The sequence below is a fragment of the Populus trichocarpa genome, chromosome 7, assembly GCF_000002775.5.
Source record: "Populus trichocarpa isolate Nisqually-1 chromosome 7, P.trichocarpa_v4.1, whole genome shotgun sequence".
NCBI lineage: Eukaryota > Viridiplantae > Streptophyta > Magnoliopsida > Malpighiales > Salicaceae > Populus > Populus trichocarpa.
Genome location: NC_037291.2, coordinates 2,308,963 through 2,327,070, shown reverse-complemented (window position 1 = coordinate 2,327,070; position 18,108 = coordinate 2,308,963). Strand labels below are relative to the sequence as shown.

The window sequence follows — 18,108 nt, the reverse complement described above, 5'->3', positions numbered from 1 at the left end:
ATTTCTTTTTGTCTTTTCTTGAGGGTGATGGTGACAAGCTGATTTTTTCCCTTGGGATAACCATATAATTTAATGAGATTTATCAGGCAACACGCAAATTTAGGACGTTAGGAGGCGAGACATGTTATATTATGTTTGTAAATCTTTCTTTTGGAATCAATTTAAAAGTTTTAATAAAATCTTATTTTTAAAATTATTTAAAATATTAAGAATTGAATTTTAAATGTAATTCAAATTTCTAAAAGTAATACAAAAAAAATCAGAAGGTAACTCCTCTTGTAATTCCAAAAAAAGAAAAATTTAATACTCAAACTAAATTTACCAAAATACTCATCTATTTATCTTTTTTTTAAAAAAATAAATGAAGAAATAAAATAAAAGTAATGAGGATAATATAAAAAATAAAATAATTTGAATTATATCTCTTTTAAATATGTAAATTCAACTTATTTACATTTGAATTCAAAATAAACACTATAATTAAATATATTGATTCCAAATAACTCATTAAAGAAATGCTATCTTTCAAGTTATTTCAAGCCAATAACATTAAATAAATAAATTTGAGTTAGTTGTAAGTTTTAAGTTAAGAATTAATTATCCTAATCCTCAATAACAATTAATATTATACTAGATCATTGACTTGTTTTATACTATGGATCCAGTAAAAAAAAATTTGAATATAAAAAAATATTTATGTATTATTAAAGTGTTTTATAATATAAAAAATTTAAAATATGTAGATGTTAATTTATTATGTAATTGACTTGACTCGATAGTTCAATAAAAAATAAATATAATTTAACTATTTTATTTAAGAAAATAAGTGGTAAGTCGTGTCTAGTCTATTTTTAAGGCCTTTTGTATTTTATACAAAAGGTTTTGTTTGTTGTTTGTTATTTTTTTATTTTATTTTATTTTATTAATATAAATATTTAAACTAGTTTATGATATGTCAACTAATCTCATAAAGATGATATAAATATCTAGTAGCACTAAAAATTTTAAATTCATAACCATTAAAAAACAACCTTAAAATCTCACGAGTTGAGCTACCACAGTTTTCTTCGTCACCTTTCTTCTGACAAAGGGTGTCGGCCTGCTCTCCACTCCCTGTATAAACGGCATCACCACAGATATTGTCGCCATCACTATCCCAACAATTTCTCTTTCTTCTGTTCTCCACTCTTTTCTAGCTACCTGGATATTTACTTTTACTCATGGAGAACACAACAGACTCGAAACCCCATCTAGTATTGTTAGCCAGCCTTGGAATAGGCCACCTAATCCCCATTCTCGAACTCGGCAAACGACTATTCACACACCACAACTTTGACATCACCATATTTGTTGTTGTTTCTCATTCTTCAGCAGCAGAATCCCAAGTTCTCCAATCAGCCATGACTCCAAAACTCTGTGAAATCGTTGAACTTCCACCGGTTAATATCTCTAGACTTGTCAGTCCTGATGCTGCTGTTGCTACTCAGATTTGCGTTACCATGCGTGAGATCAAGCCAGCTCTTCGGTCTGCTATATCTGCTTTATCATTTCGTCCTGCGGCCTTGATTGTTGACTTATTTGGAAGTCAAGCTATGATGGTGGCTGATGAGTTTGAAATGCCCAAGTATGTATATATTCCTTCGAATGCATGGTTTCTAGCACTAACCATATATATGCCAATACTTGATGAGGTTGTGCAAGGAGAATATCTTGATCAAAAGGAGCCATTGAAAATTCCTGGGTGCAAAGCGGTCCAACCGGAAGATGTGGTTGACCCCATGTTAGACCGCACCGACCAACAGTATTTGGAGTACGTTCGCATGGGGATGGAGATCCCAAAATGTGATGGGATTTTGCTGAACATATGGGAAGACCTGGAACCCAAAACATTGGAAGCATTGAGAGATGAGGAGCTCTTGGGTCAGCTTTGTAAGGTTCCGGTTTACCCGGTTGGACCATTAACGAGGCCACTCAAACCACTTGATTCTAGGAGTGGTGAGTTATTTCTTTGGTTAGATAAGCAACCCAGTGAATCTGTCATCTATGTATCATTTGGAAGTGGTGGAACTCTGTCCTTGGAGCAAATGGTCGAGCTAGCTTGGGGTCTTGAGCTAAGTCAACAAAGATTTATTTGGGTGGGACGCTCACCTTCAAGAAAAACAGGAGATGGGTCTTTTTTCACTGCAGGGAGCTGTGAGGCTAACAGCATGGCAAGCTGCTTTCCTGAAGGTTTCTTAGATCGAATTCAAGAAGTGGGTTTGGTGATTCAAGATTGGGCTCCTCAAGTGGACATCTTGAACCACCCATCAGTGGGAGGGTTTATATCTCATTGTGGATGGAATTCGACTCTGGAGAGCATCACCAATGGAGTGCCTATGATTGCATGGCCACTATACTCCGAGCAACGGATGAATGCTGCTTTGCTAACCGAAGAGCTTGGTGTAGCCGTGCGACCAAACATTTTGGCATCAGACGGAATGGTAGGAAGGGAAGAGATAGAGATGATGATTAGAAAAATCACGGTAGATAAAGAAGCGACAAACATAAGAAACAGGGTCAAAAAACTCAAATACAGAGCAGCAGAGACTTTACGTAAGGGTGGTTCCTCTTATAATGCGTTGTCTCTTGTGGCCAAAGAGTGTGAGCTAAGCTGGAAAAGCATGGAGGTGAAAGCATCATGAAATGCTTGATATTTTGTTGTATTTATTTTCATGTGTGCTTGCACATATTCTCTTTAGATTTTTCTAGACAGAGGAAAATGGTCTTGAGAAAGACGGGAAGTAGTGACGCTCTCTCCACAGAGAATGGTTGGATGTGATTTAGCTCTCTCCGCATGGTGTGAGGTTGTATAAGATTTAGCTCTAGTAGATTAATTTTGTATTTTATTTTTTTGCTTAAGTCTGTTTTTTTTTTTTAAATCATGTCACTGTATTTTGCTTTAACTATTAATTTTATAGCCTTTTCATTATACTCTTGATAATTATATATATAAAGAAAGCTATTTAGTTCTCTCCAGGGAGTATGGACCTCTATTATACAGAAGGTGGGGGTGTCTCTGATGCAAAGGTGTAGTTTTAGAGTTGGTGTTCTTGTAGTATGTGGTGAACTGGAATTTACCTGTTCTCAATTCTTACTTCTCTTATATATCCTGGATAACAACCAGGAGCTTGTTTATATTTGTGTATCTTCTGGTGCAAAAGGGGTTATGATTCTTGAAACAGAATATGGAGAACTATTTGTATTGATTATTTTGAGCGGTGTGAACTTTGCAGATATTCACAGTTCTTAATCAAAGCTGAGTCTGAGATGGGGAGAGCATTTAGAGATCTGAAACTCTGATTTGATCCTAATGGGTAGCAGTAAGACCATTGTTTGGTTTAGGAGGGGCTTTCGAATTGAGGATAACCCTGCATTAGCTGCTGCTGCAAGGGATGGTTGTGTTTTCCTGTATTTATATGTTGGTTTTTTTGTTGTATTTTATTCAATTCTCAGCAATACACATCGTTATTGGTATATATATTAATTCTTAAACTACAGGATACTCGTCACTACAGGATACATGACGAGGAAGATAAAAATAATAAGGTTATTTTTAGTTTATATGATACACCACCATATTATTTGTTTTGAATTTATTAATTTTTAGTTAATAAAATTTTATGAACATAATTGTATTGTACTATATTTTTAAATTATTTAAACTATATATAAATTTTTATTTGAATCATGTATTCTAATTATATATTATTTATTATTTTATTTTATTTTTATTTATAATTTTATGATTCAAATTTATAATTCGAGTTTATATTCCATGACGTGTTAAAAAAACATGTGGACAATCTTGAGTATGGTTGGATAAGATTTAGCTCTTTCCATAGTGTATGGTTTGATAAGATTTACTTCTCTCCGCATGGTGTGTGGTTGAATAAGATTTAGCTATTGTAATGAGATATGTCTATAGATATAATGTTGAGTATCTAAAATTAAACAATCACTGCAAATATTTGATTTTATTTAATATATAATTAAGTATAGTCTTTATTAAAATTATATTTATAAAAAATAAATAATCTTATAATTCTTTTCTTAAATTTAATATATAATGACTTGGTTTATTTGTAAAATTAAGCTAAGATTTATACTTTGCAAAAATATGAATTTGAATGCATATTGCAAAGTGAGATTTTGTTATTTGATACTTTAAAGAGTATATATTAGTTTGTTTTCAAAGTGTTATTCTTTAAAAGAAATAAGTTAGATTATAAAGTATAAATTATGTGAAATTCATTCGAATTTTAACTATGTTGTTGAAAACTATATATTATTCTTGAAAATAACACTGCGGCATTAATTTAAGTGCACAAGGGTCCATCCTTCAATGGTATGAGGTATTAGGCTCGAAAATAAGGGTTATTTTATATATATATATATATATATAGAGGTTTAAAATGTTTATATATATATAAAAAACCATTTTTCAAGAAGGTGTGTTAGAGTAATTTGTGATAGAACAAAGAAATAATAATAAAAAAATTAATTGGCTCAAAGACTTGTCTCCACTCAACATCAGGATGATGTCTCTTTACGGCACCTTCTCTCTTCTAAAAGTCCTTGGGGGATGTCACATGTGGTAGAAATTGTGGTGGAAGACTTATTGACTTGACTTCATTGATCAACTACTGGCTCAAGCCTTCGAATTTCTTCCTTCTGGGCGTCATTCATGTAGCTAGGCAGTCAAAAAATATGTGTGTGTGATTATTTTATTTTATTTTATTTTCGTCAAAATAGGCATTGCATATCTCTTTTAATTCCCCCTAACCTGACTGCTTTTCATGAGAAAAAAGAGAGAGATAATCTAGAAGTAGTCAATAATTTATCTACGATGGTTATAACAAGAAGAAAGTGTATAATACACACTCATTTAAGTCCACGATATTCTGTCTAAATAAATAAAAAAAGCCAAATTGTACGTACTTTATAATCAACAATGACTTCCATTTCTTATAATTAAATCATTTCTAAAAGTCTAAATAACAAATAAATAGCCTCCTAAATAGCTTAAATATATAATATTTTTTGGTTTATGTCCTTGATATTTTAGATTAATTTGTTTACTTTTAAGTTTAGTTGGTATAATATCTTCATATATCAGTGATCAGATACCACCCTTTATCTAAATTTCATGTTTAAGCTAATTAGAAACTCGATTTTGAGGCAATTACTTGAATAAACTCATAATTAGTTATACTATGATTAATACACAAACCACGTTAACCCCCGATAGATAGATAAGGACTTAAGGAGGGTTGCCTTCTAATTTTCTAAGTTCGAAACTTGGAACCAGCAACCATAGAAATAGGAGAACTAGCAAAGTGAAACTCTTTGCAAGACTTGTTTTTATTAATTATAGTAATACACTAAAAGAGCACGGTGTTTAACTATTCTGTATTGTGCACTCGGACATAATTCATTGTTGATGGCACTTTTCATTGAACAATGCTATTCTTTTAATTTTTATTCTGGTCACTGAACCTTATTTTAATTCAATTTCATCCTTCATGTAATGTTGTGATCATATTTACTGATATTTTCTTCTCTTTCCATGCTCTTGACAATCCAAGATGTTTGTTAAAATTTCAAAATTGATTTGATGAAATGATTTAAATTTATAGTAATTACAACAATTAAAAGAAGAATAACCAAAATAATAAAAATAATGAGACCTTTTCTATTTTTGCACGAAAAACATCATTTTTATCCCAATAATCTTTATTTAGACATCTTTGATCCCTTTAGTTTTAGATTTTTACACTTAAATTCTATACTTTTTTCATGTTTTAGTCCTTAACTTTTAAGAGAGGAAAGATAAAATTATTGGAAAATAAGGAAGGAAAAAAAAAGTGGTCGGTTAACCACATTTTAATACTAAAAAAAGTTAATTTTGGTGTTAATAGATTTTTCTTGACAAGAAGAGTGTTATTGAGATATTTTTGAACTTATCTTGCTCAAAAAAGCAGATCGGGGTTAATAAAGAATTGTTTTTTATTTAATTTAATTTTGTATTTTTGATCGGTGTGGAGGTGTTATGGGATTGAAAAAGGATTAATTTAGATTTTTATGGTGTTTATTAGTTGTTTTCGGGTAAAAATAGTTTGAAAAAAAGTTTTTGAATCCGAACAAACCCAAAATCTAACTTTCCAACCACCTCTTTGATGGTTGGAATCGGAACCGATAGATAGATAATGCGTCTTTTGCCACTATAGATAAGGTGTCTTTTTCCACTACATATCATGCATTGTTTGTTTGATTTTATTTATTTTTAAATAAAAAGATGGATTACATGTTATCCATCATTAAATATAAAACAATAATAAAAAAAGGCAGGTGCCTACCATGCCTATTTTTTATTGGGCTAGGCAGGCAAGACCAATCTTTTATGCCCACATGTCTAACCTCTCTCTCTCTGTAGTCTTTGTTTGTCAATTTTTTTTAGACTTTGATTCAAAAGCAGTATAAATAAAATACTTAACATGGTATTCAAATTATGATTTAATTTTATCCTAGTTCTTAAATAATATTATAGGTTCTTGTGGAAATGTTATTTTTTCTAATTATTATATACCTAATATGAAAAAAAGTTAAAATGTGCTCATGAAAATTCAATGAAAATAATCTTTTTTTTTAATATATTTTGACATTATTTTATCATATATTTTTTTTCTCCTTCAATCACATATAAAATATCAAGTCATTATTTTAATATTTGTTTTTTTATTAAAACTTGTTTTTGTGATATGATAATTGTTTATTTTAAAAGCACTAATTTCAACTAAAAAAACATGTTAAAACAATAAAGAAATGGATTAATAAGAAAAAAATTGAGTTTAGGTCGAAGAGAAACATTTTTTCTAATTATTTAAAATGATTGAAATTTTTAATAAACTTTTATTTTAATCTTCTTTATTTTTTATTCAAAGAATGTGCTCCTAATAAAAAAAAGTTTTATTCAAACAAAAAAATATGAATAAGAAAAGAATATTTCTTTTAACATATCCATTTTAATTGTAAAAAAACTAATTAAAAATAGGTTTTGATAATCGGACCACAACATCAGTTGAGAACAAAATTACTTTTTTTATTAGCAATAAATTTAATTTCATCCTCTAATTTTTTATTTTAATATTTTTATCCTTGTAAGCTAGGTGTTTGTGACTTGATCCTGATTTTTGTTTTCAATTTAATCCATTAATTAAAAAAATTATTTGGTCCCTTGTTTTTTTATTTATATTTTTAGCCCATGTAGTTTTGTTTTTATAAAGGTAATTGAATTTCATTCCTAAAGTTTTCTATTTTGTTATTTTAATCCCTATGATTTAGGTTTTTACATTTTGATCCTAATACTTTATTTTCCTTGCATTTAAGACCTTGAATGTTGAGAGAGAAAAGAATAAGTCATTGGAGAAGAAGATGAGAGTGAAGGATTTTGACGAGCTATATTTCAATAGTGAAAAAAATTAATTTTTGTGTCAATTGGTTCTTCTTTGATAACGAGGCTATCATTGTTTCCAAGATATTTTTTGTGATTTTTATTTATAACAAGCTGAAATTTTTTTTCTCTAAACTTTTTATCCTTCTAATTCTTTTAAATATTTATTTTAATTTCTTGAAAATTAAATAAAAATTAGCTTTGAAAATTATCCCGCTACCTACACTCTTACTTATCATATTTAATTTGCTGCGCATATATTATTATTAAGTAGTATGATTTCTTTCTAGCCTATACCTATACAATATCTACACATGCATCTATTTTAGCTTTTTCTCAAGGAGATTAATTTCTCGCTTTAATATTTAATTAACATTCATAACTCTTTTTACAATTTATCAATTTATATATTTTTTAATTTATTATACTAAGGTCCTTCATAATTTTTTCATTCCTTGATTAACAAATTTTATGATATGAAAAAAACACCTATACAACTCAAAATTATTAAAATGTTATTTATTTTTGTCATAATGCAAATTTTTTATTCTTCTTAATTTTTTTTTATATAAAAAAATATCAAAAAGTATGAAATGAAAAAATGAAAAATGAGGAATAAATTGAAATTTGGGCCAAGACAACATAAATTGGAAGTTTGGGGACTTAATTGAACTTGTAATTGTTTATTAATGGAATCAGGGACCTAATTGTTAAATGTAAGAAGTTCAGGGGCCAAGTTGAAAATGGCCATTTCAAGAAAACGGCGCCGTTTCTGGATCCACTATTCTCCGCCTTCTTCCTCGCCCAGGGAGACCTTTTCAACAGGAAATCTGTAATTGCAGATCGTGGGACATGATGCAGTCCAAGTCTCCTGTTTTGTTTCTCTCAAGCACGCATGGACAAACGTGGCATATTTTTTTGATAAACAAATAAAATTGATTTGTTTATGATAATGTTTTTTAATCTTGCTCACAAAACAGTACAGGGCAATCATCTAATATTTTCTAACAGAATTCTGACCCAATGCGTAAGGCATGCCATTTTGCGGTGGCATAATGTTGGGGCTAGCTTGTGGCTTTTATGATAAAAACGGTGAATATTGAATAGAGATATAATATAATATTATTAATGAGATATTACTTATATATTTTTATTTTTTCTAATTAAAATTATAATTTTTATATAAAATAATATAAGTTTGTACAAATTTTAACATCAAAGGGTTTTACTTGAAAAGCATATTATAAAAATAAAAAATTTATTAATGAGATGTCATCAAATAACATAATATTTGTGATTGAAATAGTTCCTTGATTATTATAAAGTTACAGTTTTATTTTTTATTTTTAATGGAACACATTTTCTTATCAGCTTATATATATAAACTCATTGTTTTGAACAATTTAAAAAATGGGAACCACTCACATGGATCGATTTGGTATATTTAGATAAAATGAATTTATGTCAGTGTTTGTTTGAAGGATGAAATTAAAAAAAAAAAAAATTGAGTATATTTCTTTAACCACGAGATAAAGAAAAAGAATTGTGCTAGAAATAAATTAATTAATTATACTTGATGTGTTTAATTAATATCTCATAACACATTAATTTCCCCTATTAAGTAGTACGGCCTTTACATTTATTAGCACCAAAATGCCAAGCTAATTTTACAGGGAGTAGCTTCTTGGTTCTTTTATCCACGGTATCGAAATAATAATAATTAAATTTAATTAGTTGCATTTGATGTGTATGATATGGAGTTTTTAGAGAAAAAATGTTAAACGGCAAGATTTAAAAATAAAGTGACAATGATGCAAGAAATATATATTAATAATTAAGATGCTAAAAAATTGCTTGGAGAAAGTTTGAAAAATAATGAGAAAATCAAACAATTGGTGAGACTTTGGGCTTCGACCCCCATTTTTTTTTTTAAAAAATAAAAATAAAATTGGAGGATGAAATGCACACCACAACCTTGAAATAACCATTTTTGTTGTTGAATCTGATCATTTGGCAGCAGAATCTCAAGTTCAATTCAATCAGCCATGACTCCGAAAATATCTTGGAGATCATTAAGCTACGGCCGCCCGTCGATATATCTGAACTTGTCAGCCCTGATGCCGTTGTTGTAACAAGGATCTGTGCTATCATTTGGCTGCCGTATCTGCTCTATCATTTCGTCCTGCAGCATTGATCGTTGACCTATTTGGAACGGAAGCTATGGTGGTTGCTGATGAATTAGAAATACCTAAGTACGCTGACTCGATGTTAGGCCGCACCAATCTACGGTATCTTGAGTGCTTACGCATGTAGGTTGAGATGGCGAACTGCAATGGGATTTTGTTGAACATATGGGAAGATTTGCAACCCACAGCACTAGAGGCTTTGAGAGATGAACAACTCTTGGTCTGGATTGCTAAGGTTCTGGTTTTACCCCGTTGGACCAATAACGAGGCAAACCAAACCGCTCGGTTTGAAGAATGTGTTGATAGATCTACATTTATTTAGGCTTTGCACATGACCGAACCCATGTATATTGAGTCTAGCGAATCGTCAAATCTATATTCATTTAGGCTTAACATGTGATCAAACCCAAGCATATTGGGTCTCATACTAGCTAAATTCACATTAATTTAAGCTCAGCATATTATTAAATTTAAATATATAAAGCTTCACAACTCATCATATCCATGTCCATTACTTAAGTTACCTTCATGTTAAGGGTTTATATTTTTTTTTCACAAAATATCATAAAGAACCGGTGGCTGAACTGTCAAACCGACAGTTGAATCTATAAATCAATATTCTGAAAATATTGTGATCAACAACTTCTCCTTCTCAACAAAAAAAAAAAAAAAAAAGGAAAAGAAAGAAAGAAAGGGAAGGCTAAAGGCCTGCCACCAGTACCATACGCTTCAAATACATAATGGTGGATATGTGCTCTGTCCATATAGCTCAACAAATACAGCTCGAATGACCATGTGGCATGTGCAATCTTAAATAATGAGAGGGGCAACTGCTAGCTGCTCCGATTACTTTTATATTTATCTGTTAGGTTTGTATAATTTTATTTTTTTCATTATTGCTTTCGATCTTTTCTTTTATATGTTCACCACTTTAGATTTTTTATTTTTTCAAATAAGCACTAATGGTATGAATGGAGTTGAAGAATCGTGGTTGAATAATTCTTTTCTTTAAAGGGACTATTTTTAAAGAAATATCAAAATGACACATAAATCTATATAAAAAAGGTAATTTAAGGAAAAAAAAAAAACATTCAGCTTTGGTCCATCGATTAACTTACGTTTTTCAAAAATAAAGAGACTAACTTACAAAATCATAAAATAAAGACTCAATTATAATTTACTCGAAAGAAAAAGAATCTCCCTAGATATATAATAAATCGATTAAGATGTTGAAAGGTGGAAAGAAACGCCCTTCATTGGTGTGATAGAAAAATCTGTTTCTCTGGGGAGGATTTCAAGCAGTAAGTACTTATATCAGTCCGTTTGTGCAGCGTTTGTGTTTCTTCTAAACACATTAATAATTATGTTTGGTTACCGATTGGAAGTAACATATAATATAAATTATATCCTCACTATTTATTTGAGACAGGAACTCGGTTATGAAAAAATATATTTTTACTGTTTTTTTGCGAGTTCAACAACAGGTTGAATTTAATTCACTCTATATACAAAAATGAACAATGTAGAGTATTCATTTTTATTGTTCATGTGAGCAGTAAAAATATTCAATTTTTTTTTATTTTTAATTGTGTTTTATTCTAAAAACTAGTGTTTAATATTATTCAATTACGCTATACAAATTAAAAGAAGATCGCATGATGATGTAGCATTTATAGAATTTGATCGTAATCTCAATTTTGTTCATGATGATATTTTTATTGATTTTGTTGAACGCTCAAAAAACTATGAAAGTTGTAATCCTTGTCGGATCAATTTCGTACGTGATGGAATTGTAGATAGTTTAATGGAATAATAAAAAATATTTTATATAAAATATTATTTATTTCATGATATAATAACAGTAGTTAAATCTATACTATTTAAATTAAAAACCATCAACATTAATATATATCTTTTTTTAGTTATTTTATAACCTCAATTTAAAAAGTATTCTTAACCAAACACATTAAATTACTTTTTGTTCAATCTCAATTTCAATTATAGTTTTAACCAAACATATATAAATACCAAATCAACCTTAATCAAAATATTTTTTATAAAACAACTTTTTTTTATCTGAGGTGATCCGAGCTTTGTCTGCTCTTTGTCCTGCTCTTGCATTCCTCGTAGCAGGCTCCGTTGTTCATAGCTTTCCTGGAGCTTGGTTTTCCTCCAGTTTAGACAGCTTATTGTTTTTCGTCTTTCTTTTTTGTGTGATGTTATGTTAGGTTTTCTTGTGATGGCAGAACAAACTTATGTTCTAATTAATTATATCAGCTCCTTTCAATATATATATATATAATGGAGAAGGAGCAGAAAGCAAGCATGCAAATAGATTCAAACAAGTAATGCCATGACATGAGGAGCGAGGACCCAGATTTAAGCGAATAACACGAGAGGAGACAAACTTTGCAAGATCAACGTCGATTGTCTGCGCAAATCTTATTTGATTTGTGAGTTTTGTCCTAAATCGATCAACCTAACTATATATTAGTAATACTAATGGTTGAAAAACTCTGATACCAATTATTAAAGATTAAAACATATAATTTTTTAACATCTCTTGTCTTAGTAATTGATATTACCTTTAACTATTATAATTTAATAAGAATTTTATGATGGTCACAAGAGCAAACATGTCTGCATATGATGATCACGTCAATTTTAGAGTTAATGTTGTGTTAATTAACCTGCTCATAATTAATTGATAGCGTTTCAATCTTATGACGAGGGACGGATTAACAATGATGGAAAACACTATACACGTAAAATATGTAAATATATTATAAGATAAAAGATAAGATGAAACAAACAAGGATTCTAAACGTAAAAAAAATCTTAAAATCGTTGTCATATCTCAACAATTAATCCCTCTCTACGCAATTTTTTTTTTCATTTATGGATCATTTGAGATAGTTTTTTTTGTTTTTTTTTTTTGGGTTTTATGGAGTTTTCCCTTGGTTTTTAGCTTGGCAGTTCTGTTTGTGTGGAGGCAAAGCTGCATCCTATGGTTGCTGCTATGTTCTTGTGGGTTTCTTGCCCTTTTCCTCTTCGTTTGTTTCATTTGCTAGACCTGTGTGATTTGTATCTTCTCTTTCCCGCTATCTTTTGGCGTTTTTTAATGCAATTCTCTTGACAAATATCTAGCAGGGCAACACAAGGAGATGATAGCTCTCTTCAAGTGCAAATTAAATGTATTTTTATATAACTCCATACCTTGGGCTATCAAGTACGTAGCTAAATAAATATATAGGTTTGACGTTGGTGCCCAATCAGACAACAAAACCTTGTTTGGGTCGGCAAAGTTGGATAGATGGCTATGATAAATATCATGATATAAAGATGGCGCAACGCGCGCAATTCATTTTCAACAACAATTATTTTTTCATTGATCACATGCATACGTATTTAAATACACGAGCAACGGTTGTACGAGTTACGAAGCAGCCTACCTGTTAGGGCAATTCTATATTAATTTTCACTTTCTATTATTTATTCTGAAATGCTTCCCCTATTTTTATATCATTTGTGCGGTGTATATATTTTTCAAAAATATTTTTAACTATATATATATATATTAAAAAATTAAAATTATAATTAAAAATGGCAGATCACTAGTGTGGTTGAATTCGGAGAGGGTTATATCATCACAATGGGATGCTGTTAATATCATAGCCGCCCTAATTAATTACGTGGGGCAAAATTAATGGCTATACAAGTTGGCCACATCAATGAATCCGTTCAAAATTTAATTATTTACACCACTATTATTGGGTCCGATGGAGGGCTGTACCTAGGCAAGTCTTTAATGTCAAGTGCTATGATTCGATAATAAATTAAGGTGGCTCAAGTTTCTGTGGTCTAAAGCGTTTTTTTTTTAAATTATTTATATATATAATGATATTAAAAATAAATTTTAAAAAGCTAAAAAATTATTATTTTAAAATAAAAAATATTTTAAAAAGTACAGAAACGGTTTGAACTTTCAACCCGTCACATGCATGAACAATATTATATTATTATAGTACGAAAGATAATTAGCTGTGTGTAATATTTAATCATTTCAAGGAACATAATTTTACTTTTATTCTAGTTAATTAATAGGATATATCCAAATATAATAAATTATCATCTCCCCGCCACAATAGCGCATGAGATTGAGGTCAACTCAAAATTAAATATCGGTAGGAAATAAACCAAGGAAATAATCTTAGTCATTCTGGATGTTTCTCTCTCTTTTTTTAATACATATTACACAATTCTCGTAATGCTTTTAATCAAGATTTAAAATTCTCATTGTATTCCTATATATATATATATATATATATATATATATATATATATGAATGTTGCCGGGACATGCACCTGTATGATCGATGAGGTAACCTTACGTTAAAGTAATTTTTTTTTTTTAAATAAAAAGTCAGGATCGACTTGCCAAGGTGATATCCAATCAAAATCATGTCATGTGCTAAGAAATTTGAGCCACTTTTCTAACTGCAATCGGCAATCAATGACGAATATATATCTCAAGTAGCGTTAGCGTTCCAATTAACCTAGCAAATGCATAAAAAAATTTGGCCTAAGTCAATATGGATTTAAACATGCATGGATGAACTTGCTTATAAATATCGTAGCAGGCTTATTATGCAACAACGGGAAAACAAACTAACCACTTCAAACCCAGCTGGGTGCCAATATCAGTCTCTATACAGTAGCTATTCAAAACCTCCAACCATGCAAAACACAAAACCTCATGCAGCCTTACTAGCCAGCCCCGGCATGGGACATCTCATCCCTGTCCTTGAGCTTGGTAAGCGTCTTGTGACCTACCATGGCTTCCATGTGACCTTATTTGTCGTGGCAACTGATGCCTCCACCACACAATCACTTCTAAAAGAACCATACCCTGATATCAACATTATCACACTTCCTTTAGTTGATATCTCTGGCCTAATCGATCCTGCAGCAACAGTTGTAACAAAACTGGCAGTAATGATGCGTGAGACCTTACCAAGCCTCCGTTCTGCAATCTTGGCGTTGAAGTCTCCACCAACAGCTTTGATTGTCGACTTATTTGGCACCGAGGCATTTGCTGTTGCTGAAGAGTTCAATATGTTAAAATATGTTTTCGACACTTCTAATGCATGGTTTTTTGCAATCACAATATATTTCCCAACCATAGATAGAAATCTGGAAGACAAGCATGTTATTCAAAAACAGCCACTAAGAATTCCAGGTTGCAAGTCGGTTCGGTTCGAAGACACTCTTGGGGCATACTTGGATAGGAATGATCAAATGTACATCGAATACAAACGTATTGGGATTGAGATGCCAATGGCTGATGGGATTTTGATGAACACTTGGGAGGATTTGGAGCCTACTACTCTTGGAGCCTTGAGAGATTTTCAAATGTTAGGACGGGTCGCGAAAGCACCCGTCTATCCAATTGGTCCACTAGCTAGACCGGTTGGACCTTCGGTTCCAAGAAACCAAGTATTGAATTGGCTTGACAACCAACCCAACGAATCTGTGATTTATGTCTCATTCGGGAGTGGTGGTACCTTGTCAACCGAGCAAATGGCAGAGCTGGCTTGGGGGTTGGAGTTGAGCAAACAAAGATTTGTTTGGGTGGTACGTCCACCAATAGATAATGACGCAGCCGGGGCATTTTTTAACCTAGATGATGGATCTGAAGGAATCCCAAGCTTTTTACCGGAAGGGTTTTTGGCCAGAACCCGCGAGGTGGGACTAGTTGTCCCTTTGTGGGCGCCACAAGTGGAGATCTTGGCACATCCATCTGTGGGTGGATTTTTGTCACATTGTGGTTGGAACTCAACCTTGGAGAGTATAACAAATGGGGTGCCTATGATTGCGTGGCCGTTATATGCAGAGCAGAAAATGAATGCTACAATTCTTACGGAGGAGCTTGGTGTGGCTGTTCAACCAAAGACTTTGGCATCGGAACGCGTTGTGGTAAGGGCGGAGATAGAGATGATGGTAAGGAAGATCATGGAGGATGAAGAAGGATTTGGAATAAGGAAAAGGGTCAACGAACTTAAGCACAGTGGAGAGAAGGCTTTGAGTAGTAAAGGTGGTTCCTCCTACAATTCACTGTCTCAAATAGCCAAACAGTGTGAGCTCAGCTTGCATTTCCAGAAAGCAAAGGCTCAAGGTGCCTAGGCTGCAAATTTATTTACCCAGGATGTTACTTATTGTTCCATTTAGCCATGTCCTTCTAGCTACCTCCGTAACCATATACTATTAATTTCCAGCTTCAGCTAGTTAAAAAGTGTGTCATGAACCTTTTTCATCTTTTACTGTTGTAATGTGGTACTTGAGGCTGAGTTCTTGTACTTTAGCCTTTCCAAGGTTTTTTTATTTTACAATGAGTGTATTATTTCTTTTTACGTCAAAAAAGTGTTTTTAATTTTTTTAATTTTAAATTAATTTTTTTTATGATTTTAAATCATTTTAATATGTTCATATCAAAAATAAATTTTAAAAAATAAAAATAATTATATTATTTTATTGTATTTCCAAATAAAAAGTAGCAATTACTATAATTCTAAAAACTGCCTATTAAAGTTTATATATGTTGTTCTAGACAGATGATAAATCACTGATCTCGTCTTGGTTGTAACTTGTAATAGTAGTAAGACTCTGCTTGCCCCCTTTTTTGAGTCTGGAGAAAGAATAACCAACGTTTAGCGCGCAAAAGAAGAAAAAGAATATTCAAATTATTCGTTATACCTTAGTAGACACTCAATTGTACTTTAGAACGACATGCATTGAGTAAAAGAAGTCATCTGTAATAATAGACACGCAATTGATTGAGTTTAGAATTTCAACTTGAAAATCAATGGTTCAAATGTCAGTGAGAGCATGAGGGGGAGACTTTGTAGAAAACAGAAATACATCTGCGTTTTCTAACCTAATTTTCCATGCAAATACGCTTCTTAAAATATTTTTATTTAACAATATATTAAAATTATTATTTTTATTTTTTAAATTTATTTTTATTATCAACACAACAAACCACACATAAAAATACAAAAAAAAAAAAAAAATTAAAATTCAAAAACTTCAAAACACCGCTGTGTGTGGTTGCTGACTGGCTAGCTGTTCATCAGTTAATTTTGGACATATCACGGACAGACAGGACTTGATTTCTTGACCAAGGGGATTGCTTCCTTGCTATATATTGTAATTTGTAAAGGTCGCTTTACCTCGTCTGCCACGTTCCAATTTGTACTTGGTTGGGCTTCCACCCTGATTATTATCGAGGAAAACAAGAAAAAAGAGCCAATATTGAACCTCAACGTAAACCAAGTTGTAATAAAAACAATATTTCAAGGCCAAACTCTTAGGAGGTTTTTTTTATTTGAAAACATGTAAAATTTAGTTAAAAAAGCAGTTGCAAAAACATATAAAGTGGAGTTAATATCATGGAGCAAAGAATCAATGACGCAGATAATCACAATTGATTGAAGATCTGATTATTCCGATATAGAATTATGATGCCAAAAGACTTAGATGACGTTTTTAAACGAGCTTTGAAGATCATAAATTATGGTCAATTGGGTTTAATTAATGATAGTGGATTTTATAATGATGCATGGTAGACCAATTAATCAAATTTCTTGTCGTATAGAAGAAAGAGGAATAATCTGAGTAATTGATCAAGATAGTAGAAAACGACTAGATTTCTTTGAAGATCATAAATTATGGCCAATTGGGTTTAATGATAGTGGATTTTATAATGATGCATGGTAGACCAATTAATCAAATTTCTTGTAGTATAGAAGAAAGAGGAATAATCTGAGTAATTGATCAAGATAGTAGAAAACGACTAGATTTTTTTTCTCCACGACTCAAGTGAGAAAGATAACATGCCAATTTGAAGTCATTTGTCCCTACTTCTAGACAGATTGTGTTATTTTATGTGATGGTGCTTCTAGATAGATTTAAACGGTCCATTAATTGTTTCTTCCATTCAAATGTCTCCGATGGCTTTTCTTGCGTGTAAATGGTTGCTCCGTGCATTGGGTCCTTAATTAGTTTCTTCGATCTACATGAATCACGTACTAACGAATTCTTGAAACACGATGTAAGAGGAATAAACGAAGAGTTGAAAAGTAGAGGATAGACGCCAGCTAAATTAGCAATCATCATGCAGAGAAGTATTCAATTCTATATTATTCTTCAACTCATCTTCATCCCACTTGACTGGAGACCTTGGTGGATAGAAACCCTACTAAACAAAGCTTTTGTAATACGTGAAGAGACAGTTGCTCCAAACTTCTAGCTAGACCCTACCCACATGCTTAATTATGTATGGTGGAGAATAGAAAAGCCTTCACCCCACTATACCACCCCTTTTGTTTATGTGAACTTAGCAATAACTCAAGGACGATAAAGGGACAGTTGAGC

At 31.4% G+C, this 18,108-nt stretch overlaps 2 protein-coding genes across 2 annotated transcripts; both read left to right on the top strand.

Annotated features, from left to right (window-relative positions):
* Window positions 1-1,021: 1,021 nt before the first annotated feature.
* On the top strand, window positions 1,022-2,968 carry LOC7478011 (anthocyanidin 3-O-glucosyltransferase 5). Its single transcript, XM_024605189.2, has one exon. The coding sequence runs from the start codon at window positions 1,221-1,223 to the stop codon at window positions 2,679-2,681; it is 1,461 nt and encodes a 486-aa protein (XP_024460957.1). The 5' UTR covers window positions 1,022-1,220; the 3' UTR covers window positions 2,682-2,968.
* Window positions 2,969-14,319: 11,351 nt separating this feature from the next.
* On the top strand, window positions 14,320-15,967 carry LOC7473148 (anthocyanidin 3-O-glucosyltransferase 5). The gene has a single exon (XM_002310167.4). The coding sequence runs from the start codon at window positions 14,323-14,325 to the stop codon at window positions 15,856-15,858; it is 1,536 nt and encodes a 511-aa protein (XP_002310203.2). The 5' UTR covers window positions 14,320-14,322; the 3' UTR covers window positions 15,859-15,967.
* Window positions 15,968-18,108: the final 2,141 nt, after the last annotated feature.